General features: G+C 38.5%; 1 protein-coding gene across 1 annotated transcript in view; it reads left to right on the top strand.

Annotated features, from left to right (window-relative positions):
• Positions 1-10,625: 10,625 nt before the first annotated feature.
• Positions 10,626-27,384, top strand: part of WDR64 (WD repeat domain 64) — a gene marked incomplete at both ends in the record, with an annotated part of 79,671 nt that continues 62,912 nt past the window's right edge. The window contains 5 exons of the mRNA XM_081998567.1: positions 10,626-10,776; positions 11,596-11,726; positions 21,209-21,311; positions 21,818-21,921; positions 25,933-25,962. Of these exons, the coding sequence (XP_081854693.1) occupies positions 10,626-10,776; positions 11,596-11,726; positions 21,209-21,311; positions 21,818-21,921; positions 25,933-25,962 (519 nt within the window). The remainder of the gene's footprint in view (positions 10,777-11,595; positions 11,727-21,208; positions 21,312-21,817; positions 21,922-25,932; positions 25,963-27,384) is intronic.

The raw sequence follows: 27,384 nt of genomic DNA on the forward strand, positions 1-27,384 counted from the left end.
GGCTCACGGCTCGCCGCTCACAGCCCGGCGGAGGGCAGCTACATCCACTCCCAGCCCCATCGCAGACCGCTAATGAGGGCAGGAGGAGGAGGAGCCCCCTCCGCCTTCCCGCCCACGGAGGGCGCGCCCTCGGGTGGCTTCGCCCTTGCCTGCCCCGGGCGGGCCCTGCCCCCACCGACCGCTCTTCCCGCGGGCGTCAAGCTTGCGAGCGCGTGCTCACCGGCGGGGCAAGGCCTGTGAGGGGTCGCACGGCCCCTTCGGCCCCTTGTCGATAAGTGGCTCGGCTCGCCCCCTCACTCGCGGCCGTGAGCAGCCTGGCCGTGACCGGGATGTGGCTGTCTCCTCCGCTTCCTTAGACTCCTCTGCATTTTGGCTCGGCACGGCTGCCTTCTGCAGTGCTTCCCTCTGGGGAGCTGCGTTCAGGTAGGCCTCGTCTGCGCCCTGCTCCGGGAAGAGGTAGAAAGGGCTGAACCGATATTTAGACTTCTTCTCCAGATATCCCGCCAATGAAAACTCCCATTACGGCAGTAGTTTCTTCTAAGGTGCTTCCCCACAGTGCTCAGAGGCAGCTCTGGCAGTTGCATCCTCGCAAAGCGACCAGCAGCATCATGGCCTAGACAAACTTACGGTGCAAGTGAAGACCCCTTTTAGTCAGCCACGGAGCAAGATACCAAAGTTCGCGCTATGAAGTCACCTATTTTTATACCTTTGTCTCCAGTGTGTGTTGTGTGAAAACGGTACGGGAATGCCCAAGCCACCTGTGTACAGCTCTAGCTGTCTTGTACTGACCCCCGGTTGTGCTAGGGTGGCTGTACTGTCTCCAAACCCAACCTGTCCTGGAATGTACCACAGTGACTTTTGCTCAGCAAGGCCTAAAACACCTTACCAGACCAAACATCATTCTTCCTCACAGGAAGAACTCTAAGTTGGTTGCTTTCCTAGCTGACCTGCATATGTACTGATGTGTGACAGCTTTCACCACGGCCCAAATAAAACTTTCGGTTTACATCTGTTCTTGGTTTAGATGAAAAAAAAAAAATTAAATGTCAGCTGTGGAAGCAACAGAATTTTCATAGAAATGTGTCTTGGCAAACAATACCTGGGGTTTTTTCCTCTCTCATACAAATAATGGTATTAAAAGGACTACACTGAGAGTATGATTCCTTGTGGACTGAGACTGAAAACACAAGTAGTTGAGGTAGGTTTGATGTCTTTCTAAACACATATCTATATACAAATTATGGACTTGTCATGGCAATTTTATATGACAAACTACTGCTGTAAGAAAAGGGTTAGGAATAGAGAAAGTCATGGGTCAGAAAAATAAAACATTGATTCAAGTAACTATTCTTATCAATGTTAACTTTACAGTCTATGTTTTCAAATCCATCAAATATGATTTAATCAACAACTGAAACCTACTTTAAAAAACTAGTTCAGTCTGTTTCTTCATCACTGGTCTTCTGTTTTTTTCTCATTACAAAGGCAGCAGAAGCAGCTGCCTTTCTCAAATCAATTATATTTTTCCCCCCTAAAAGCTGCATTAATAGAACACATGACCTTCCAAAATTTCCAGTATCAGACCACTAGTACTTCAGCTGGGGCTTTAGGGAAGGCATAATTTTTTCTTTCCTTGTCCATAAAAGAGATTTACCTGTGCATGACAGGTTGTGTGCAAAAATATTATGTCAATACACAGTCATGGGTTGGTTTAGGACCAGTTGCTGCATGGTGAAAGTCTAACAGTAAGACATGGCTGGGCCAAATTAATGGTACACCTCATTGAGAAGAAGACATCTCTATCTTCTGCCTTTAAAGGAAAATTTTGAATTGTGTGCCTTTTTTACCCCTGCAAAATGAAAGGAGCAAAAAGCTGGTAAGGAAGAACAGGGGAGAAATGTAATTTAGTGCGTAGTACACATTAGACAACATACTGTCCATTGGCTGATTCCATTATATACTCAGGTTTCTAAGTAGTTTTTCACTACAGCACTTGTCAAAAATACTCCCTCTCGACTTCTTTTGGATTTCTAGAAAATGAGAAAAAGAGAACCGATAAATTACATTTTACAAAGATCATGTCTCAGAATTGCTGGTTTGGGATTTTTCATAGCAAAATTAAATAGATCCATAAATATGCAGTCTCTTCAATGCTTGATTTGATAGTGGTCACATTGTTAATACTGACAAATTGCTAAAATTATTCAAGTGATCTTGAATACTTCATGAGCAGAGTTCCATTTGTCTTTCATGCAGTGTCACTATTCCTGAGGCACAAGAAAAAGAAATGTTGTGTTATTGTATCATCAGGTCAAAGGCAAAGCAGGAAACAGAACCCTGACTCCTAATTCTAGTCCAGCACCTGTTTTACCTAACACAGTCTAAAGCCAATCCAGCTATGGTTTTAATAATCTAATTAATTCACTAGCCAATCCTTTCCTAACTTTCCATGCAATTAAAAAGCTGAAACATTTAAGAAACCCAGACATCTGCTTTGCAATGTTTCATGTCTACACTATATTTGGACCAGACCCTGCTCATCAAACATGCATACATATTAATGGAAATGCTGCTAAAAGGATTTTACCTTTACTTTTATAGTTGCATGGAAGGAGAAACCACAACCCGATATTTGCATCTCTGGAAGTGTAAGTGTGTGGCTTACTGGAAGTGTGTCCCATCTCAAAGTACTAAGTATATATGTAGCTGAGTGGATGGGATTGAAACAGTACAACAAAAAGCTGGAATACAAAGTCCCCAGTCCTGTACTACAGAAACGGTCCTTGAAACTCCCAAGGACTTCACAGATCATTTCTGCAACAGTCCTTTTAATGTGTTGTCTGTTATGCACAATTTACATGGGATGGAAGAATGCATTGGCTGTAAATTTTCAGGTGTCTGACATGTATGTGTGTGTAGATATATGCTTACACATGTATAAGAAAAACCTTAAGAGCCGGCCTTGGAAGTAATAATTCACAACTGGAAAGTCTGCAGATGTCTGGGAATGTCTTCAAAAGTTCCCTGCCTTTGCTGTATGTAGTAATTTGAAATGTTTCAGGACATCAGAGCATCGAGTATCACTCACATGTAAGAGCTGAACAATCCAAAGCAGAGTAAATAAAGTGCTGAAGTCTCTGCTACTCTCTAACCTTGTGTAGAAATACAAACCACAAACCATGACTCCTGCCAGAGCTGGGGTTCTATCTGTACCATCAAAAACGTCAGGGTTTCTGCAGTGAGAACATTGTGGGGTGGGAAAAGAGTGTTTTAAGGCATTCAAGAGACCTATTTAATTTCCCGTTTGTTCATTCACTTATATGTTCCTTTCACTCATTTTCTCTCTTCTTTAGCTTCTGCTAGTGTGCCTTTCAAGTCACAGGCTCATTCCCATCTTTCCTGACAAGCAAAGAGTGAGCAGAAAAGAGCAGCTTTTGTCCATACTTAATACATTTGTTTCAGAAATCCGATGATGATGGGTTTTTGCTTCCTGTTTTGAACTTTGTAAAACTTACTATTTCAAAGGGCATGGTAGACAGCCAGACTGTAGTCCTGTGAAACAAAACGAAACAAAACGAAACAACTGCCCCAAAAATCTCTAGCTACCTGACTTCAGCTTTTTAACTTGGATTTTTACAGCCTTCTCCTGGCATTTGTTTTCTAACATGTTCTCTTTGCTATTCTTTAGCCTTAAGGGCAGATGAAAGCCAAGTGATTATTCACTGTATCTATATATAGCTGCAGTATATATCTATAGAGCAAGGGAGAGTTTACGGACAGAAGAAACCTTTCATCTGTTCCCAACCACTTGGCATTAAAACAAGACTTTTAATATAGATCTACAGCTGTTGATAATGCAACGTGTAAGGAAAAAAATGCACAAGCCTAATGGCAAAAGTTCAAAATTAGGGCTTGATCTTGCAGAATTTGTAATCCTGGCTGTGTAATCTAGTCCAGATTGGGATGTGAACTTTAAATCATAAAGCAGGCTAGGTGGAAAAATCACAAGAATCTGAGAATATTCTGGATTGAGAAAAGTGTTTGGCTTAAACACAGTTCACTGAAGCAAACACAAGTGTTTGCAGCAGGGCAGGGACCCAAATGGGCAATCCTGGGAGGTGATGAGATGCTGTCAGAACATCTCTGCTGAAGTTCAAAGTTGGCTGCAGCATGTACCATAACGTGTGAGCTTTATAACTGGCATGTGTGCTAATACCTGTACTAGCTGCAGGTGTAATTCATCTCACCTAAATAATGTATTTAAAAGTTAAGCACCTAAGACCAGTAAGATGAATGACTCTCTTAAAGTGTTCATTATTATTGATAATAAATAATAAGGCATATAATAATAATAAAGGCATATAAGGTGGCTTGAATTATTAACTTTTTGATGCCTGAATTAGATGAGGTGAACTTCTTCTTGGCTATACAAACCTGTGTGGGACTGTGGTACATGCTGAGGTGGCAGATGCATATTGATGCCACTGTGGCACCTGTTTCTTGCTAAGTAGGTTAAAACAAGTGGAGATATAAACTTATACCTGCTGACATCATACCTCCCTCAGTTGTATAGACACAGATCATAGGGCAGCTTGAACCCTAGATACTAACATTGTAAAACCAATGTAAGACCAGTAACACCAGGTTTTGCAACAATAACCGTGCAAAATTCAGTTGTAATATAAGCTGTTTATTTTAAAGGAATAGCCTTCCATAGGAAGTTCATTCCTATGCTACAGCTTCTTGCTAGTGTGACAAACGTGAAATGAAAGTGATTACAAACTCACTGGCCTGTTGTCATTCTCCAGAGTCCAATGTACAAATTAATAAATAGTGCATAGGAAATATGATTTTTAAAATTATCACTTGGTCATTTCAGCTGTTGTTAGTGATGCAGAAGAGTAAATGCACTTTATAGCAAGGAGTGTGATACTGCTTGTGGGGTGATAATATGGCAAAAGCAAAGTGAAGAATAAAGTCAGCAGAAAAAAGAGTGAGCTTATGTAAATGTGAACTTGATAGCACCCCTTCAACTCTGTTTCATGGGAGAACTTTAATTTTTACATTGCTAAAATTAATGAAGAGTTGACTTGCCCAACCCCATACCGGTCAGAGAGGAGTTCAGCCACTCTGAACTCAAGCAGCTGTATCCTGATTCAGCTGCAAACACAGCCAGGCTTAAGGGAATGTTTAAAAGTATGAAATACTGATTTTTTTTTTTTTTTAATGGCTGGACTTGATCTGGACCAAAATCAGAGTCAGAACCAAAGTCTCTTATGGGCCAGAGCCTTTTTAAGGACAACCAAGGCCATTTTAGATCTACTGTGTTTTCTTTGGGGTATTCTGAACCATCATTTTACTTGGGGACAATTTGTCTTTGAATGAGACTACCAGAAATGGTGACTGGCAGCCTGTTAGAGGCAGGAAAGAAGATCTGTCACCTTCTGCTGGTTTGTCTTCTGCAGTAGCTTTGGGTTATTTGTTATCAGCTGTTCAAATGACATGGTCAGAATTTTAAAATTTGCATAGAATTTCATAGCTTTATGATAGTTCTTGAGATAAAGATTGGAAATTATTGATTTTTCAAATGAGCTGCCAATTCTGCAGTGAGCTTGCTGTAGCTGTTCTTTGCACCCATACAGACATACATATCATTAACTTTGTACTGTTCTGAGAATTTCCAATAATTGAGACTAATAAGATTAACGTAGTAAGAAGAGGAGAGTTGGGAGGTTCGACTTCTGAATAAACATTAACTCTACCATATTCCTTATCCAATGTATCCATTTCCACAGTATCAGTAAGGGACACAGGAAAGAAAATGCTTTTCATTCAGTTAATGCTACTGTAGACTTACTAATGCAAGGACTTCCTGCTACTCATCAATTTAATATTGAATTTCTCTTTCAGACTTTGCTTATCTTCTAATGCAGTTCCTATCTTCTCCACTTTTGTATGTCAGCCCACTCAGTCACCACATCTTATTTTAAAATTATACTGTACATTTTTTGAGTTTAAACATCGAAGACAACAGAATCAGCTGGTACTGAAAGCAATGGTTCCTTATCTAGGGTTTCTGTGTGTTTTCATTATGCTGTGTAACGTGAAGTTTCTTCATGGGTGGTTGAAAGAGAACAAAACGTAGCTTTCTGTTCTTAACCTCTCTGTTCCAAGGATGGATATTAATACCTTTTATAAACCTCAAACCACTGTTATTAACTGGGAAATGAGAATATAGCCTGATGTCGTACAAGCTGACACAGACTAGAAAAATTAATCAACAAGAAGCACTGCATAACAAGGATTAACAAAGATTCAGCTGGAAGCAATATATCAAATACACCATAATTCTGACCACGATACAGTATCTGACCAAACACTGAGTACCTTCACACACAAGGGAGATATTTTCCTGGAGAATACTGTCGGAACTAGTGAAAATGCATCCTGAAGCTATCCCTCCCTTTTCCAGGAATCAGTGCTGCTTTTCTCTGCCAAGCTCTTTTCCTTCTTCTAATCGAAAGACATACTCATTGCTGTTGAGCAGGAGTACCCAGAAACTTTTGTGCTCTTCCCAGTGGAAATGATAGAACTTCCACCAGTTGGATTGCTTGTGTTAGGTAGCATATCAGCTTTCCCTGAAGAGCTAGCTATTTCACGCAGAGACACTTACATACATTATTTTTAGTAACTTTGTTTAATACCAAATTGTTTTCTTCCCTGTATGTTTCATAAATGTTTTTCAGCTGATTTTCCCAAGTGTGTGTGAAGACTATGGTCTTTATTCAGTTTTTTGAAGAATTGATTTTGATATTCTTAGAACATGCCTGATTGATATCAATCCTCTAGATAGCCACAAAGAAATAGAAAATATAATTTCTCCTTTCCTTTTGACTACAGAATCTCCATGGAGCAAAGACTCCATGCACAGCAATTCAAGAAAGCTGTGACCAATAAGCCTGTCATCAGCCTTGAGTGAAGTAATAGAAAAGCTGATCTGGAGATCAATAGCTAAAAACAATACAAAGAAGTTGATCAGTTTGGTCTCGTGAAAAGTGAATTTAACAAATAGACTGGAATTCATTATTTGACCAGAGTACCAATTTGCTCATTATGGTATAGCACAGCAACATGGCACCAGCATTCTTTAAAGATATTGAAAAGCTGAAAAATGTGGAAAAGAATCACAAACATTATTTTGAGTCCTGGAGGAAAGTGTTGCGGTAGGAGGCAGAGAGTTCAATCTGCTTTAATTAGCAAGAGAAAAATTCAGGTACAAAGGCCCATAGTAGGAGAATATACTATTACTCTAAATCAGTGAAGACATTCCAACAGCTGCTGAATGGAAGCTGATGCCACACAGATTCAAACAGGAGGCTTAATTTTTAACAATGTGAGCAATTAACCTTTGTAACAAACATGATGGATTCTCCATCTCTTAGTGTCTACAGATTAAAACTTGATACCTTTCCACAAATTATACTTTAGAACAAAGTTGTTTGGCTCATTATAGTGATAAATGGCTGATATTTAATGATCTGTAACATAAAGGAAGTGAAATTAGAAGTTGTCAGGGTCTCTTCTGGATTTAAACTTCATGAATTCATGATATCTCTGTTAAATTTGGGAGCAAGGACACTAACTATGGTCAAAGGGGTTATTTTGGCCTGTCTGTTCTAGTTGGATTTTCTCATTCAAAACTTAATCATCTGCTTAATAAAGCACTAACGCCTGCACTGGTATAAAACTGAAAATAATCTAGGATTATTGTAAATTACCTTGGTGAGGGGAATAGAAAGAGGGACAACAACTTTTCTCATGATTTCTTCATGAGCTCCTTTTTTTTTTGAATAGCAGAAGATACCAGCCTCTACTCATTATCACTGATGTGCCTCTCTGAAATACTTTAGAATTTTGTTGATCACAGAAATATGTGATTGTGTTAATGAATGTGAATTAATGACTTCACTAACTGGAAGATGAGTGAACAAATGTAAATGCATGTTTGCTTTAGCATAGCTAATGCTATGAGCAGTATTGTTCACCTTGAATTACAGTTCAGTTATCTTTATTATGCCAATAATATACATGTAAATGTGCAGTGAACATGGGAGTAGTGTAATAAATGGAAAGGTGCCAGAATTTATTGTCAACATAGTGTAGTGATACAAAAAGAACCACAGATATTGCACAAATAAAATGTGGACATTAACTTATAAGGACTAGTAATACTTTAAAGGAACTAATTCAGGGTTGGAATGTTGTTCCTGTTTTACAGGTACAGATTTTAGCAACCTGATAAGGTTACTGAGAAAGAAGAAATGGCAGAGCCAAGACAAGGACACAGTTCTGACTTCACAGTAGGGGACACTGCCTCACATGGCAGTGTCAAAAAATGGTAAACCTTTACATTTTGCAAAATGCAATAAGGCATAAGGGAGCAGATTCAATAAAGGGTTGTAGGAACTGAAAGTTGATCATCTGAGGTGTAGCGTAGAATCCAGAACCCTGAGCGAGATAACTAGCTTCCGTATGCAGAGAATCTGTGATCATAACATGATCCAAAGTAATTAACATATTAATTACAAATAGTTACAGCCTTTTCTTTTTTTTAAACTGTGACTGTTTACTCAATAGAGGACTACTAATGATTGCAGATGCAAATTGTAAAACTCCTTTTTCAAGCACCTGTTTTTTCAGGGAAATGCTTCTTTCTTAAAACTGACTGCACTGAACCATTCTTTGAATACAGCTTTTTACATCATTCCTTTCCAAAGAATGAATGAAGCTTGATTCTTTAGAATATTCCCACAAGAACCGGGACTTGCCCCTTCTTCAGTAGCTACTAGGTTACTCATTCAGGGGATAGTTTTGGATTTAATTCTCTTACAGCTAAAGGAAAAATAAATTCACTTTTCCACCACCCCACTAGGATACTCTAGGGTTCCACTATTCAATAAAGAATTTAAGATGTAGTGGGATAGAAAGATGTATAACACAGGTATAACACAGAGACTGGTACTCTTGCAGGGCAAAAATTATGTCTGATCTCAAGACATAATTTGGTATACCAAGTATGGTACCATAATTGGTAGCATATCAAATGAGTTTGATTAGTTATTGAGTGCTCAGGGCAAAAAGAAAGTGGTAGCTGCAATTTTGCTTTCTGAATAGCCCCATCCTGCTTGTGTTTAAGGATGCCCCGAGAACAAAAACCAGAAAGGTTCTTGGGGTACCTTGGTATAGGAGTATTCTGACTTTAAAATCCTGAGTGAAATTAGGTGTGAGTTAAATGCAGACCCTTTTCAAAACAGTAACCATGTAAGACATATAGCTGAGCTTTGGGCAAGCACATGTTAAGAGCCAACACTTAATCTCTGGTCTCATTAGTTGTATGTTAGGAGAAAGAAAGAAACAGTAACTTGACTGGAAACTAAAGTAAGACAAGTAAAGGGAGTTTGAATGGCTGTAAGAGCTTAAGGGAGAGGCAACTGGACAGCTGAAAATAACTAAAACTCTGCCACTCCGACACTGAATTTCTTGCAACCTCAATCATAACAATTTATGCAATTAAACAAATGTTTCTGCAGCGTAATTGGGTTTCTAGGTTGGAAGTTCTAGTTCACTGAGTAGGGATTTTGAATACAATAAAGAGGACAACAAGGCATATATTCAAGAAATTGAGATAGTTTTACTAAGGAAGCAGACATTCAATGTTACTTCCAAGAACTATCAAAAAGTGCTCTTCTACTTCTTTTTGGATTGAATTGAATGTCTTTGGCCTCTTTGTACTACGTGAGTAATGATTCATAGCTTAACATCCCTGGTAAAATGTTCTTATTGCTACTGTAAAACCAGGCATCCCCACCTAGATTGCAATCCCTGGCCGAGCCTTGCAGCAGTAGCACAAGCTAGGATATCATCAGGCTGGTCTCAGTTCTCCTGTCACAGAGCAAATATAAACAGAAAATTGGCTCTGTTGTTCTTCACCAAATGATGTGTGGATCCAGGCGAAGCCACAGTTGCAGCTTTTTAGAACTGTGTTAGTTCGTGTGCAGCCTTTGTCAGAAAACTTGAAAATAATCCAAAGCATAAAAAGACAATATGAAACTTAGAGATAACTGGTATAATCTTCCTTCCTCCTCACTCAGTACAAAAGTCTGAAAGATATAAGCTACCAATAGCTAGTCTCAAAGGTGTATTCATATGGGAGAATGTGACCTCATATTGCTAAAGCGGTGCCAGCGTAGCAGAATTGAACCCTGATGAAATCCTTGTCTGGCTCTGGAAGTAAGAAAGTTCATGCCTCTTCAACCACCAATTTGCACAAGATACCATGAAATAATCTCACATGCCAGGTTATTAGTGAATCTGGTTCGTGACCTAGGGCCGCTCAGCAAGTAGGATTCTGTGATGTAACCGAGGGTTGTGACATCAACAGTTCACTACTAGCCAGCTTGAGATGCTAAGCCAGTCACCTTTTTTATGTACTGCTTGGTATACCTGTCATGCAGCTGCATCTCATATGAACTCATGTAGGAGTTTAAGATTTAAGGAGCAAAACGAGACTTCAACCAGGCTCTAAGAAGAGCTCTCCCTCTTACCTTGTCCTCTGCTAATAAAGGATGTCTGAAAAGGAGGATTGTGATAAGGAGAGTTGCTCTGCTGTTGAATTGCTAGATTTCAAGAATGCCTTGAAGCAGTTCCAGAAACTAGTTGAAAAATTGGTAACCCAGAAGACAAAGGAGAGATTAGACTTGTCTATTAAAGATGATGGTAAGAGATACTCTTTCTGATGCAAAAGTGTAATTTTCATATGGAGAGAAGGTGTCATAGAGACAAGACTATAAGAAAGACCTCAAATTAATGTTCAGACTGTGACTTCTTGATTTTTTCAAGAGATAGGCAGGTTGCACTACGGAGTGCTTTTCTCCTCCTGTTAGGACTTCTGGTCAAATTAGAATGCAATGGTGATTGCTCACAAAATATAATTGGTGGAGTTGCCACACATACAAGCTAGCACAATGCGACGTTTCTAATGATCTGTAAAAGCAAAAACCAAATGAATGGTGGCACTTCAGGACACGGTTTAGTGGGCATGGTGGTATTGATGGTTGGACTTGTTTGACCTTAAAGGTCTTTTCCAACCTTAATGCTTCTGTGATTCTGTGAATTATGTAATTCCAGTTGCTTAATTGTAAATAATGAGGGCAAAGTTTTGCTTTTCTCAAAAAAAGTAGAGTAGTGGCTATTGTTGCATGAAAAGATAAACTTTATCCCAGACACCATTCAGGTTCAGATCAACAAACCAGAATCATAGTATGAAAGTAAGGGAAGAAAGAAGAGGTGAGAATTTTGCACCTATTCTTTTATCTGTTTCCTGTCATGCATTGCCAACCAGGTAGTTTTGAAAAGACTGAACATTAAGACTGAACTTCTTTTTTTGCAAAATGCTTTTATGAATAGAGTGTGAGGAGCTAGATCTTGCATGCTATTGATATTGAAGGAGAAGTAAGACAGGAGGTAGGAGGGGATAAGGAAAGAAGCTGTAGCTTGACAGTTTTTAACTCTGTGGATATTGTTCCTCCTATACAGGTGAGATAGACTATGATAAATTCTATACAATCACACAGACACTTTTTGGTCCAGAAGTCAAGGATCATAATGTTAAGGCCTTTTTCAGGAAAATTAGCAACAACCTTGATGCAAGGACAGAATGGTGTGAGGTAAGGATTTCTAAAACTTTATCAAATATAGACAACTAATTAGAATCTTAAAAGGTAACAGTATTTAGCTGTTGGTTATGTGTTGTTCATGAGTCTGTTGCTCGTGAGCTCCATGGCATAATGGGGCACTCTAATGTTGTTATTTATCCTGGCTGCTATTCATTTCCTAAAAAAAAAAATATTTTGAAAACAGATATGCCTTTGAAGCTATAAAATTAGATAAAATTTATTGCTTTGGTTGATCTAGACAAAAACTAAACTGAAGAACTGGCTTAGAGGAACTTACTTGTTTCTGTTATCCTATTCAAGAAGTGATGTTTAATTTTAACAAGTTGAGAAAGAAAGAGGCTTCATGTTTAGTTTGATAGTAAACAATTTAGAAACTTGTATGTGTCCATTTGTTGATTAAATGCAAGTTTCCAGGGAAGACGTTTGAAGATAGGAGGATAAAATCTGTTTTTGGAATTTCTCTTGTGAAATTTCGATAGTGATATCCATTCTGGTATGTGCCTTGAGAGCTGAAGGAGTTTGTAACACTGTAAAAATTTAGCTCTTTCTAGCTAAATTATCATTCTAGTTATGCTATACCCTATGCTGTTTTAATTTTAAGTAAGAAAAATCCTATGCTCCTAGTGCCAAAACATGGAATGTGAAGCAAAAGAAGATCAATATTCAGTGTAAGTGGAAGTTGTAAATATGAAAATGATCCCTAGAGGCATCCCTAACCTATTTCACTAGAGTGAGAACTAGTTCTTTCAGGCCACCATGTCACTGAAAAATTAAGTATGGAAGACCTTTGCTGAGCCCTGCCTTTCCCCCCTTTTTCATGTGAGTAAACGTGGGTATTTTGCAAATGACAGCGTTGTCTCTATAAGTTTTTTCCTAAAGACATCCCCTGTACTGGGTTTTCTGCTGACTATCTCTGTCTAATTTCAGACTTCTAAATATACCGTGCAAAACAGCTTAACACATGGGAGAATCCATGCTGCTAATTCTAGCAGATTCTTAAGAGCAAGATTTGCTCATACTGTGCTGGTTACAAAATCAGTCCAGTAATTTCAGCAAGCAGGACTACTTTTTATTCCAAATATGTATAATTTTTCTTATTCCACTCTTTTCAACTCTGAGAGCTATCTGTCCTTATAAAGGCATGCCATTGGAGGTCTGATAAGAAAGGTTAATTAGAATGAATTAAATAAAGCCTAGGTAGGTTACGTTTTTATTTATAGGTGAACTACTTTTCTGTCCTACCCCTATCTGCTTGGTATATCAGGTGAACTTGCAAATCAAAATTCTTATTAAACATTAATTGTGCTCTGCTGGTTTACATGAGTTGAGGAAGTTGGCCCCTGTTCTCTCTGAACCAAGGTCCTTGAGCCTATTATGTAGATGCACATGGATACATGTTAAAGCATGACCTAACTAAATAAAAACATTTTTCCTGCTTGTTTTGTGAAAGAGCACTGAGTTGTCTACCAGAACTGCTTATCCTCAAACAAAGGTTGATACACTAGGTTCCTGACCAGGCACCAGGATCATGAAGCCTGAGTATGTCCAGGTCTTCTCCTGAACTACTTCACTGATGTGCATTGGCCTCAGGCTTCTTGACAAAATGAAAAATCCATTATGACTACAGTATGCAATTTGTGCTCTGAGGATAAGTCTATCTTTAGCTAAACCATCAGAAATGCTTCCTCTCTTTCTTCTCTTTCCTCTCTTTTCTCTCTTTCCTCTGCTTCCTCTCCTTCTTCCCCTTTTCACAGGGATAAATATGGCCTTTACTTTGAATGTGAGGCATTAGAGGTATGGCAGCATTTTAGTAGAGAGTTTTTTAACCAGAGAATTCTGTATGTATTATTTGAGTCTGTAGATGGGTGATATCCATGTAATCCATTTTTCTATCTCTAATGGTGGTAAATAGCAAATCTTTGTAAAAAGTGTGTAAGAATGAGGTAACTATGAAGTAGTAGATCTGATTTACCCCTCCTAGCTTCTGGCTGCACATAGCTTAAGGATTTTCTGTGCCAGAGTTGCAACTGCACTCTGTGTTTAGTATCTCTTGATGGACTTTCAATCTATCCATTTGTAAATTATTTCTGAACCCACCTAAAAAGGATACTTCCACAGCATCCACAGTTTTACACATTTTGTGAAAAAGTACTTTGTCTTGTTTCTTTTAAACACGATGCTCGCTCTTTTGCGTGTGTTATGAGAAATTACGAACACTTCCTCTAGAAAAGTATCTTTTAAAAGTATTTCACATGTATAGTGTTTCAAGCAACTGTTCTATAAAAATGACTGATTATTACATTTTTAGAGCCAATCTGTACAAAAGCATCCATCATCATATGTTACTACAAGATTTTGTTTGGCTGTTTTTTACCTGAAGACAGAATTGTGTAGATGGGACATAACTTCCAGCACACAGTAGCTTTCCTGTGATAGCTTAGGTGGCATTGCACATGTGGGAAGTCCTTGCTGGACTTCAAGCCATAGGGCAAGGTGTTAACAAGTGTCATGAACTATAAATTCATTAGTATATTTTCATTTTACATTACACTGGAACATCAGATTATTATTTGAACCTTGAAGATAACCCAACACCTGTTCTTTACATGTTGTCAACAATTGCTATCAAGTAATTTCCTAATACCATCCTGAAAACAGTGTATTTGGTCCTTTCAATTTAATAAGGTTCTGTTTGGGAACATTTCTGATTAATACCTCTCTTAATATTGTTTTTACTTATAATGTCACATTTTTCTCAAACTTTGCTTATGTCAGGCATTAAAGATTTTCTTCAAGGAGGGCCTGGGGGAAATCTGTGAAATACTTAGATGTAGAGGACATCAAACATCATGTAACTGCCTTCTAGTGAATTTGCCTATAAGTCCTCTTTAACAGATGGAACTTTAGGCCACATCCAATTCCTCTGTTATTAAATTCACCTGGTGAGAGGTAAATTTGAAATCTTTTATCTTTGCATGTCTCCTACTTGCATGTCATCCTCTTTTCCTTCCTTCCTCTTTCAACATGAGAGGATACTTAAAGGTGAAGTCCTGGCTTTGCTCAGCATTTCTTTGAAACTCTTTAAAAATAGGGCGGGAAAAGACATTTCTGGATTTAATGTAAATTATATTTAAGCTAATTATATTTAAGCTATATTAAGCTAAGCTCTTGAAATGGCCAGCTGCCATCAGGCATGCTTAAGTACTGCATGATTATAGCACTAGTCAAATTCTTGTACTATTCAAAGTTCTTTACCTCATTTCAAACTTCTTACTGCTCTTTGTATGGGATTGGAGAGAGGTGCCATAATCTCTCATGTAGATGTGACAAGCTAGACACATATCCTATACAGAGTAAGATATACTCTGTGGGTATGAAGCAGGGACCTGTTGGGAAAAGTACTTATGAATTTATGGTGACTGTCAGACTAACAGTCCTTTGTTGAGGGAAGCAGAATAGTAGCAAATTATGTTCAGGCTCATTAATTTATAAGAGAACTGAAGAAAGCTCTGTTTATTTACTGGAGTATCTTTTACTCCAAAACCTCACCTGACTTTCCAATACAATCAGACTAGTTACCTGAGTTACATAATTCCACAAGCAAGCACAGTGTGGGGTCTATTAAAAGAGGTGAAGCCCCTTTAATTTCCTCATGAAATCTGTGTGGGATTTGCCTGGTATAAAATTATCCAGAACCCTTTCTATGAGCATTCCTCAGATTTTACCAAGCATGGGCTGACTGATGACAGCCTTTAAAATGCCCTGTGTATAAACTTTCTTCAAAAAAAGATGTGTGGTATTCAATGAATCTTCAGCATCTCACAGTATGCATTTCATGTAGAAGATGGATATCAGTGAGACTATATTGAGTGCTGTAGGGAGTAAAATAGAAATATTTGTTATTTCTCTGTTCAAAAGAATCCTTATTAAAGTGTTAATGTGGGTTTTTAATTTATTTTCTCTTGTGGGGAGAAATATTTAACACAAAGTAATTGGAAATTCATCCATGATGGAAGTAGTAATTCAGTTATGAAATAGACAAAGATCAGATTATTTGAATCAGCTTTAATCCGACATTGATTTCTTTACTTTGATATGGCTTTATCCAGCACAGTTTGAAATATAATACTGCACTGAAAAGCTGCAGTGACTTTTTCAATTTTTTGTTTTCTTTCTGTTTAGTGGAAAATCTGATGGTGATATGTATTACAAGCTATCTATACATTATGAAGCACAAAGCTAAGCTCCTTTCGGGACAAAAGGATAAGATTTGTTTTGTGGGTAGTCTGGGCATAGAGAAAAAGATGCAAACTGAATTAAGAAAATGGCTGACTCATGGAACTCTCCAGGTTTAGCTTACAGTGAAACAAAATAATCATTGCATTGACCATTTGATTGTTGTCTAAGCCCAATTTACATCAACCATAACTTCAGCATTAACTTTTGATCTGCTGTAGTTGTGGTAACATCCTATCTGTAATGATTGGATCAAACCAGGTATTTCCAGACTTATTTGAATGGGTTCTAATAAAATAAAATGGCATTGCTTTGTATCCTATGTATTACATGGTGGTGGTCTTTTTAAATTTTGTTTCTCTGACAAACTCTGCAGTTTCAAAATAGTTCAGAGAATCATGGAGAATTACTAATGTCAGGAATGAAGCCAGTGTTCTTTGTTCTTCTAACTATGCCACAGGCTTATAAGTGTAGCTGTACTACAACTCTAAAGTCTCCTTGTCTCTTTTTCACCTCTTGACATTCAAAGATGTACATATTTACTTACTGGTGAGGATCACAGACCCTTTTTTTTCTTCTACCCATACCTGTAGCTCTTCCTCTTTTTACTTTTTTTTTTTTTAAAGTTTACTCTATTTAACACTTGACCAGCCTAAGTCCTACTTGCTTTTCTCATCCTCCTTAGCTTTTTCACTCCTTTTAAGCAAAACTTTTCTTTTTCTGGAGGGAAAAAAAGGTGCAAATCTGCTCCTTTACATGCTTGAAAACTCTATTGAAATGGTAATTGACCTTTTAAGACTGGAAAGTATTCTGGGTATTCTAGTTGAGACCAGCTGTTGTTTGAGAGAGATGGTGAACGAGACAGATATGCCTCCCTTACCTGATATATTCATTCTTATAATGTTCATTAACCTACTAGTTATATTAGACAAATCACATTTATAAACTGCAACTTGGACATATCATTGATTACCCCTTGTGAGCAATGTGAGTAGCCTTGATCTTGCTTCAACTTCCTTTTTATCACTTAATTTTTCAAATGTATCATTGATAACAGTTACTTTCTGTAACATCCTAAATAGCCATCATGGTGTCTGCTGTCTGTGGACCAGTTTTCTAATGATTTTTTTTTAGAAGGACTCTGTTTCATCCCTGTTATTCTGTGTTCCCCTGCTGCTTTTGGCACTGCTGAGCATGCCCTCAGTCTTGAAAGTCAAGGAAGAGGGATACACGTCACTTTGTTCTTTTGATATTTCTCTTTTATAGTCTCCTTTTCTCTCCCCCCTGTCCCCCTTTCCCAAAACTCTATTACTGACCCTTTGTTCCTCTCTTCCTACTCTCACAGATCTAATATTTTCAAATTTAACACTCCATACCTGGCCTTTCTTTAGCTTCACAAAATCTTCCAAATATATTTTCATGACCTAAAAGATCATGGCCTTGTGTGAGTGTTCCTATTTCTTTATCCTCCTGATGTTTCTCTTCTTCGAGTACTTACATGTTCAAGGGTTTCCTAAGTTTCCAGTCGTCTCCACAACAGTATACACATACTCAAAGGACACTTTTTTATTAAAAAAAAAAAAAGTAATTTTAAACTTATCTTTAGTTAAATTAGGATCTACTCTTAGTCATTTACTGGCTTCAAAATTTTAAAGACTTGTCCTGGACAGTCTAAACATCTATTGTTTATCAATGACTTGGGAAACTGACCTCTGCATCTCTTTCCCAAATGTAGCTGGCACTTTGAAAGCTCTATTTTTTTATTAGCAAACATCTGAAAGATGTGTAAATTGCATTTTGCTTCACCTTTTATGCTCTTTGTCAATCTCTGGTAGACATTATGGAGTGGGGCTTGTTGGGATCCCCTGTCTTCATGTTGGAGTCAGCAGAAGCCATTTATGCAGCTGTAACTGATTTCTAAGATGCTTTTTCTTTGGGCAGTGTTCTGTTTGCTGGGCAGAAGCAAAAAATTAGATGTGGCACTGCCTCATGCCTACAGGAAGCACGACAGGACACACCTAGGTGTCTCACTGAGAACTTCCACCTCTGTTGGCTTTAGGGCAGCTAATGGCCTCCCCCAACCACTGCATCCAGCATCCTGTCAGGACTCAGGAGTGACCTGATACCAGCTCACTGTATCATTAAAGCAAAAGTCCTCCTACCAAAACCTTAATCCCCAGACAAGTGAAGAGACTGTTCTCCACTGCCCGGAAAATGGGAACATACACTTAAGAAAACAAAATGTCACTCCTATCTTCAATAAGGGTGAGAGAAAGGATCCATGGAAGTACAGGACAACTAGCCTTGCCTTGATTCTTGGTGAAGGTGATGGAGCAACTAATTCTTGAAACCATTTCCAAAAACACATAGGACAAGAAGGTGATCAGGAGTAGTCAGCATGAATTTACAAAGAAGCAATCAAAGAAATCATGTTTAACTGACCTGATAGTATTCTACAATGAAGTGACTAGCGTAGTGGGTAAGGGCAGCACAGTGGATGTTGTTTACCTCAACTTTAGTAAGTTTTTTGACATTGTCTCTCATAACATACTCATAGACATGCTGACAAAGTATGGGTTAAATAAGTGGGCAGTGAGGTGAAAAGAATACTGGCTGAACTCCTAAGTGATAAAAAACCCAGTTGCAGGCAAGCCACTAGTGGTGTATGCCAGGGGTTGATACTGGAACCAACACTATTTAACATCTTCATTAATGACCTAGGCAATGAGAGAGAGTGCATCCTCCGCAAATTTGCAAACACAAAACTGGGAGGAGTGCTGATACACCAGAGGGTTGCGCTTTGTGCTGCTGCCATTCAGCGGGACCTCAACAGGCTGGAGAAATGGGCTGACAGGAACCTCATGAGGTTCAACGAGGGAAGTGTGAAGTCGTGCACCTGGGGAGGAATAATCCCATGCACCAGTATACACTGGTGAGCGACCAGCTGAGAAGCAGCTCTGCACAGAAGACCCCTGGTCTTTTGAACATGAGCCAGCAACGTGCCCTTGTAGCAAAGGACAACAGTATCCTAGGCTGGTTTAGGAAAAGGATTGCCAGCAGATCACATGTGGTGATCCTTCCTCTCTGTTCAGGACTTGAGACCACACCTGGAGTACAGTGTCCAGGTCTGGGCTGCCCAGTACAAGGGAGATACGGAGCTACTGGAGCAAGTCCAGTGAAGGGCTATGAAGATGAGAGCTGGAGCATCTCTCATATGAGGAAAGATTGGAAGACCTGAGACTGTTTAGTCTGGAGAAGACTTAACATTGTATGAAGTACCTAAGCAGGGTGAGGGAATGAAGAAGAGAGAGACTCTTCTCCATAGTGCCCACTGACAGGACACATTGGATGGGGCTCTGAGCCACCTGATCTAGTTGAAGATGTCCCTGCTTATTGCAGGGGGGTTGGACTAGGCAACCTTTAAAGGTCCCTTCCAACCTAAACTATTCTATGATTCTATTCTATTCTATTCTGTGATTCTAGGACAAGAGGCAATAGGCACAAACTGAAACACATGAAATGTGTTTCACATTCAACACAATGAAAACACAAGAAAACACTTTTTTTACCATGAGGGTACATCAAACACTGGAACAAATTGCCCAAAGTGTTTGTGGAGTCTCCATACTTAGAGACATTCAAAACCCAGCTGGACATGGTCCTGGGCAACTTGGTGTAGCTGATGTCCTTGGACAGCGGAGTTGGACTAAACGATCCCAAGAGGTCCTTTTCAACCTCATGACTTTGTGAATCTGTGATTCTGTAACACTGTCTTTATACGTATTACAGGTGGACACCTGCTACAGGAATATTAACTGATGACAGTGGAAAGAGTATATCCTTGATTTTTTGGGGAAACACTCCATTATAAAGTTCTAGCCACACTAATTCTTTCAGTACCCTTCTATTTAATACTAAACAATTGGGGGATTCAGATGGAACTTGAAACAGTGAGAATAAACTGTGAAAATGCTATAACATGAAAAACAGCCCATATGTATGAATTACTAGTATTACCACTTTTTGATTCATGCTGGTTATCATGAAGATTATGTTCTTATGACTTTGCAGAAGGAGCATACACCCGGAATTTAGGGTTCTAAATCCTGTATCCTGTTTGAATACAGGATGGCAAAACAAGGTGATATTACAAGAAACTAGAAGGAGGAATCTAAGGGGTATAATAGACAGATTATTTATTGACTGATGGTGTATCATCAATAATAACTGTGTGCATGGTAAGGAGGTAGCTGTGAAGTGAGAGATGAAAAGTAATATTGTGTAAGAACATTTTTTTTGAAAGATGTACATCTGAATCTCTCAAAGAAGAAAAATGGGAGTTTTGTTGTATAACATGAAAGATACCGAACTACAAAAAATGCAAAGTTTTGTCCTGCATCTAAAGGGGCATTGCTTTTAGAACTCATGAAAAAAAGTGAGTATATATAATGTCCATAATATGAGAAAGGAGATTAAAAAATCTGTACAGCTGAGTGGGTCTGAACTAATTTCCTGAGGAAATGACTAACCTACTCTTGGGTACAGAGCTTGAGGTTTGAAGAGCATTTCAGCTGCAGTGTTGTCACACCCTGGAGCAGAAATGAGCTACTTACCTGAATATCCTGTGTAGGGATGTCCATCATGATCAGTACAAATGGAACATTGCCAGGCCTAGGGTGATGGCTGAAAAAGAATTTTTAAAAATGGACTTCATATTCAATTTTTTTTCAGGCAAATTAGAATTTACATAACTATGGAAAAGCTCTTCTTCTGTGTAGGCTAAACCATATGCTACTTTGAATCTCTCAGTTTATACATTTAGAGAAGTCTGTTTTGTCTGCCTTTTACTGTTTTTTCTTCTAGCTAAGGTCTAGCAGAGGAACCACAAGTAGGTAAAACTGGAAAAAGGAAATTGAAGATGATTATTTACAAACAATTGTTATAAGGCAAAGCTGTACTAACAGCTTTATCAACTAGATGTTTTTTATTCCTAGAAGCCCTGCGTATGCTGGCTTCTTTCCAAACATTGAAGAAAGATTGTGCCTGAGTAGCAGATCTCAGCAATCTAAAGTCATATTGACAGCTAATGGTTAAGGCAAATAACGCTGGGAAACTTACTCAAAGAATATTAAATGCGAAAAATGTGAGATAAATATTTTACTTTATATATATAAACATATATTCCAGAATTAGTTTTGTTGTAAATTGCTTGGTTTGTTCTATTTTGTTTTGTTTAGATTTTTGGCTATTTCATAGGAGAAAGTGATGCCATGTGTTCCCAGCTGAAAGAAGAAAACATGGTTTTCCTTGTATCCGAAAAACAGCAGATTACTCATGCAGGTGACATACTTCATCTTGTATCCAAAAACATTTTTTTTAATGCCATATGTTGCACACTCTATTGAAAGTACAGTGATAAGATCGCATGTCTGTCTTTGGTTATTATGCATGCTTCGTATTATTATGTGTTCCAGAATATATGTTTTTTTACTAAACTCATTGTGTCTGCACACTCCAGTGCTGCCTTGCCCAGTTCTCCATTCTCTTAAATTATTTTGAAGTTATGAATTTTTCTGACTCTATTTATTTATGCAGTTACTCTTTGCCTTTCTGTATTTTTAAATAATGTAGAAAGAACTAATACAGCCATAAGGTATTAATGATATTTAAAAATGCAACATGATTATTTAAGTCAAATGTAGGATAATCTGTGATATAATGCATTACTGCCTTGGAGTTGGTACCAGTATGGATTTCAGGAAGATAAAATGTTTCTGATGTTAGGGTTCTGTTTGTTTAGATTTTCTGTGTCTGTAAGATGAAAAGTAATATTTTGTCATTGACAGTTGTCAAGAGACAAGATGTGATTACGGATATAGTGAAGGTGCCCCATCTGGATTTCACAGTGACATCTTCTCAGAAAGGAGTGCTAACTATTTTTAACAACCAGGTAATTCTGACTCAAACAAACTTTTTTATTATTCCATTAGGCATTATATATGGGAACTGAGTGAAATGTGACCTAGCATGCAAACTTACCTACTAAAAAAATCTAGAAATCTCATTTTATTCAAGTTAACTTTTCATATATTTTTAGGTACACTAGGAAATAAACATCATTATTTACAGTTATAAACCTACTGAAGAGTCCACAGAATGTGACAGAATGTAGAGATGGATAATAAAAGACATGCTTAACAGAAGTTATTTTAATAGAAAATAATCTTCAATTCTTTTTAGAAAAAGTTTCCCATAATACAAAATATGCTATTGGAATTAACTTTAGCATATACAGCGGAAACCAGAGACTTAACTCTTTTCTACAGCTACGGAGAATATCTAGAATGGACAGAACATTTATCAGTTCTTTGCAAAGAAGAATTATTCAATACAGCAACATCTAGAAGCTTGAAATTCTTGAATTTTCTGACAGTCTGCATGACACTGCTTCACAGTTAACTCCCCTTATCAACAAACTGTAAGGAGATCTGTACCATTTTAAGTAGAAGTTCAGGCTCAAGATGTTAAAGTAGAATTTGTAAATGAGTCTCCCAGATGATTATATTACTATTTAGATGCTATGAGGTACAACACACATCTATGCTCATTGGTGCTTTACATTTGTACAATTTTAATACAACCAGTTCATTAAAAATTGTTTCAGACAATGCAGTAAAGCTTTAAAGCAGCAGTAATGCTTTCTAGGGGTTTTAGATAACTAGTGCATAATGCTTATGACAAGAGCGCGTAAAGCAAGAAAGGAGTCCTGTACATGATTAAACAACAAAGCAGTACTGCAGTTTTGGTAAATACTGAAATAATTTATTTGAAAGCCTAGTTCTTTGTCCTCCAGAGCATTATCCTGCTTATGTACCTCTGAAAAATAATTTCACAAAGTATAATGTTAAAAATAGCTGTCTTCCCTACCCCCTACTTTCCCATGCTGTTTTCAAGTTGAATTGCTGCCTCCTCATGGACTGGACTGGTGTCACTCTGACATCAGTGACTGCAGTGTAAACGATTTTACACTCAGCTACTTAATGCAGTGAATTAGAGACCTCAAATCCCACTTATAGAACTGTATGTTCTGAAAATGACTAAGGCATTACAATAGCAATCTTTTACACATGATATGATCTCTGATCTCAGTTGATCTGAGCAAATGACTTTTGACTTCATTAGAATTGCTCTGATATAGCTTGATGCAAGCAAAAGAAAACTCTAGTTCTCTAGTATTGCAGTCATTTGAGTCCTGTTGTTAGAATATGTCTTCACATCACAAAGGCAAATACAGAGTTGGCAACTTTTGCATCATTATTCTTCTCTCGAAGACCAAGTATTTAAAGAGACCTGCCCTCAAAATCTCAGCTAGTGAGCTTTTTTATCTAGTTTGGCTTTGCAGCATATTGTTAAGGGAATATGAAGATGCTTGCCCTGAAGATGCTGCTTTGTGGGACTTGTGCTCTGAGTGGAGGGGCCAAAATATGAGCTCGTGAGCAGTGCATTGACAAATAGACAGAGAGGCTTATTTTTGTATAACTGTTGCATTTTTAAGATTATTAAACATATGGTGTTCTTGGATGCACATTTATGCCATAGAAGTCAGTGTGTTCCATGTACATAAATAAATAATATTTGGTCAGATATAATTAGTGAATCTAATATACTACAGATTTTAACGGTGCTGCTTCTGGGGCATTTGACTAGTAAGAAACATACATGTGGAGAAAGAGATAGGGCCATATTCTGTTCATTCACCCTGGTGGCAATTGATGTCCAGTGCAACCAAGCTTTCCATGAGATCAGCTTAGTATTATTCTCTTTGGTCTTTGGAAAGCAAATATAACCTGACAATTTCCTTAATGGTTGTGTTATATCCTTGGAGTCAGTTGACAATCTAGACAAGGAGGTTTTATTTGATACTGGGTAGAAACTGAGAATAGTTAAATTTTTTTTAAAAACCTGATTTACAAATAAGAATAGGAAAAATAAAGAGGTTGCAAACCGTATCACTGCTTGTCAACCTATTAAAGCTCAGTTAAATAAAAATTAATCAGATTTTTTATCAGCAAATAATTAGTGTCAGTCATGTTAGATGGCTTTAAGAATGTTTAACTTAGTCTGTATACATCAGGAGAGCTTTCAAGATCATCTCCTGTTTCACCAGTGAGAGACTTCCATCATCTGCTACATAAATTGCTAGTGAATCTAATTGTCTAAATGAGGCCTTGGACACTTTTGTTAACCCTGATAAGAAATCCCATGCTCTCTTACACATCTGCAGCTATCAGAAATTGAAGTGAAGGCAAAGAAATATTAATTTGCAGACTAGGAGGTTCTTAGCACTGGTGAGGCTGCACCTTGGGTAGTGTTCGGTTTTGGGCCCCTCACTACAAGAAAGACATTGAGGTGCTGGACTGTGTCCAAAGAAGGGCAACAAAGCTGGTGAATGGTCTAGAGCACAATTCATGAAGAGCAGCAGAGGGAGCTGGGGTTGTTCAGCCTGGAGAAGAGGAGACTGGGGGACACCTTATCGCTCTCAACAACTAGAAAGGAGCTAGTAGCCAGGTGAATGTGGGTCTGTTTTCCCAAGTAACAAGTGATAGGATGAGAGGAAACAGCCTCAAGTTTGCCAGGGAAGGTTAAGATTGAATATTAGGAAAAATTTCTTCACTGAAAGGGTTATCAAGCATTGGAACAGGCTGCCCAGGGAGGTGGTGGAGTCGCCATCCCTGGAGGTATTTAAAAGACTTGTAGATGTGGCGCTTAGGGCTATGGTTTAGTGGTGGACTTGGCAGTGTTAGGTTTACGGTTGGACTCGATGATCTTAAAGGTCTTTTCCAACCTAAATGATTCTGTGATTCTATGAGTCTATTTGAGGTCTAAACATTGCTTTCTGCAACAATTGTGGACCTAATGTGCTTCAACACCTGTATGCAGCTCTGCATTATCAGCCATTGCCTGCTTACTCTAGAACATGAAACACTTAACCTTCTCAGGTTCTCAGGCATGGTTCCTGCCTTGATCAGCACAGAATTAATAGTGAATGTAAATGTTAATGTCACTGTAGATAAAGCCAAATCTGATAACAGTGCATGGATTTTAAACTCTTGATTAACAATAGTTTTAAACTCTGCACAAAGACCGTCTGTGATGACACTGGACATCACACTTCCACGGGAAGAAAGACTTTGATCCTAGCTTCCTGGCTTATGAAATGTGGAATTGCTGGGGTGGGAATGAGGCACCACTGATTAAGTACTGATGAGGGGCAGGGGCTAGAGGAGGTGAAAAAGCAGCTCTGGGTCCTTCAAAAGGGAGAAGGTTGAAACTGCTTTTGAAAACTGAATAGTAGTTTTGTTAAAGGACAAAGAAGGTAACCCTGTGTCTACTGGATGATGGTGACAGGTATGTCTACCACCCTGTGACTTTAAACACTTCCATTTTTGAGTCACATGCTATGCTGTGCACCAATAGTTAACTTTGCTGAAAGATGCTGTACCAATATGGATATTCCTACTGCAGCCTAATGTGTTACCTGGTATTTTGCTGGCACTAGGTGACATGTTGTCTGGGCCAGCATTAGCCTGGGTTTCTGTATGGTACATCCTACCTCTTACAGGAGCTGAAACTGTTCTAGCTGTGAAGGACCATTAGAAGCACAATTCCATCAGAACAGCTGATCTGTACTCCACTGTAAAAAATGGGGGGGGGGGGGGGTGTCTTATTTTCCTCATTCCACCGTCTCAACTTAAAAAAAAAAACCAACAAACAAACCATGAAACAACTGTGAGAGAAAGAGAGGTTTTAAGTTCCTCACTATATATAGGGGAACAGACAGTAGGTAGATTAAAGATCTTTCTCAGAAGATCTTAACTGCAAATTCTTTTTCTTGGCTATTGCAGATTTTTAATCAAACTGCTAACTTATTATTGTGACAACATATTTTTGTTTTTTTCAGATGAGGGTTCTGGCAACCACCAGTGTTGAAGTAAGTTCATATTCCTTCTTCTGTTAAATCATTTCAATTAAAAATCAGCGGGTACTAAAGTGAAATAGTTAGAAACCGAGCATTATTCTAAAGCTACTTCCAACCTTGAGAGTGCTGCATAATTTGCCATAGGGTGTGTTGTGGTTTAGCCCCAGCCGGCAACTAAGCACCACACAGCCGCTCACTCACTCCCCCTCCCCCAGTGGGACGGGGGAGAGAATTGGGAAAAAACTCGTGGGTTGAGATAAAACTAGTTTAATAGGACAGCAAGAGAGAAGGAAGCAACAATGATAACAACAATAATAATACTGACAAAGGAATGTACAAGAACAAGTGATGCCCAATACAGCGATTGCTCACCACCCGGCGATCGATAGCCCGTCCCCGAGCAGCGATTCCCACCCCCCGGCCAACTCCAGCTTATGTACTGGGCATGATGTTGTGTGGTATGGAATATCCCTTTGGCCAGTTTGGGTCAGCTGTCCTGGCTGTGTCCCCTCCCAGCTCCCCATGCACCCCCATCCTTCTTGCTGGCAGCCCAGCACGAGAAGCTGGACAGTCCTTGACTACTTAGCAACAACTCAAAACATCAGCATGTTATCAACATTTTCTCATCCCAAATACAAAACACAGCCTCACACTGGCTTCTGTGAAGAAAACCAGCTCTATCCTGACTGAAACCAGGACAGGTGCCATAGGTCAAACAGGTTCAATTTATTCCTTTCAGTTATAGAAGCAATTGAGTAACTTGATTTCTTTCCTCTGATCAAAAGAAACCTCAGATAAATGCTGCTTTTTGTACCAAATTGTCCTTTACCTGGTACCTTTCCAAAATTTTTTCTTCTAAGATCCAACACTTCAATTGTCACTGTAAAATTTCAATAAGAAAAATTGTAAGTTCATTAGTGAACAACAGTTCTACATCTTGCAGGTAGATTGGTTGGCTACACAGTATATAATTTAAAAGCTCATTTTTATCCTTGGACTATCACTGCAGATTTTAGGTCATGAGCTTCCTTCAGATGACCTGCAGACAACAGAACTGTCATCAGTCTTAACAAAGTGACATGACCCCTTGCACTAGAAGTCCATGTAGGTATCTGGTGCCAGGGGGCAGTACATTTTTTTGATTCTCTCTCACATATTGTGGATGTTCTAAAATGCAATAGAAGTACTCCAGACCATAGGCCCTAATACTCCAAATCAGAAAACAGCCCTGGGCCTGGGTTGCATTTAATTTATTGCAAGGACTAGTCTGACCTGTGGAATCAATGCAGAGAGTTAAACTGTGAGAAACGTACTTGGGACCTATCAACTTTTGGAAACTTCTACTAGAATCAACTTAGAGCTTCTCCTACAGCTGTATTACAAGAGTGAATTTTAGTAGTTTCTTCCTGCTTTGCTTGTAGGAACAACTTGCTC

The sequence above is a fragment of the Phaethon aethereus genome (assembly GCF_964289735.1).
Source record: "Phaethon aethereus genome assembly, chromosome: 3".
Taxonomy (NCBI): Eukaryota; Metazoa; Chordata; class Aves; order Phaethontiformes; family Phaethontidae; genus Phaethon; species Phaethon aethereus.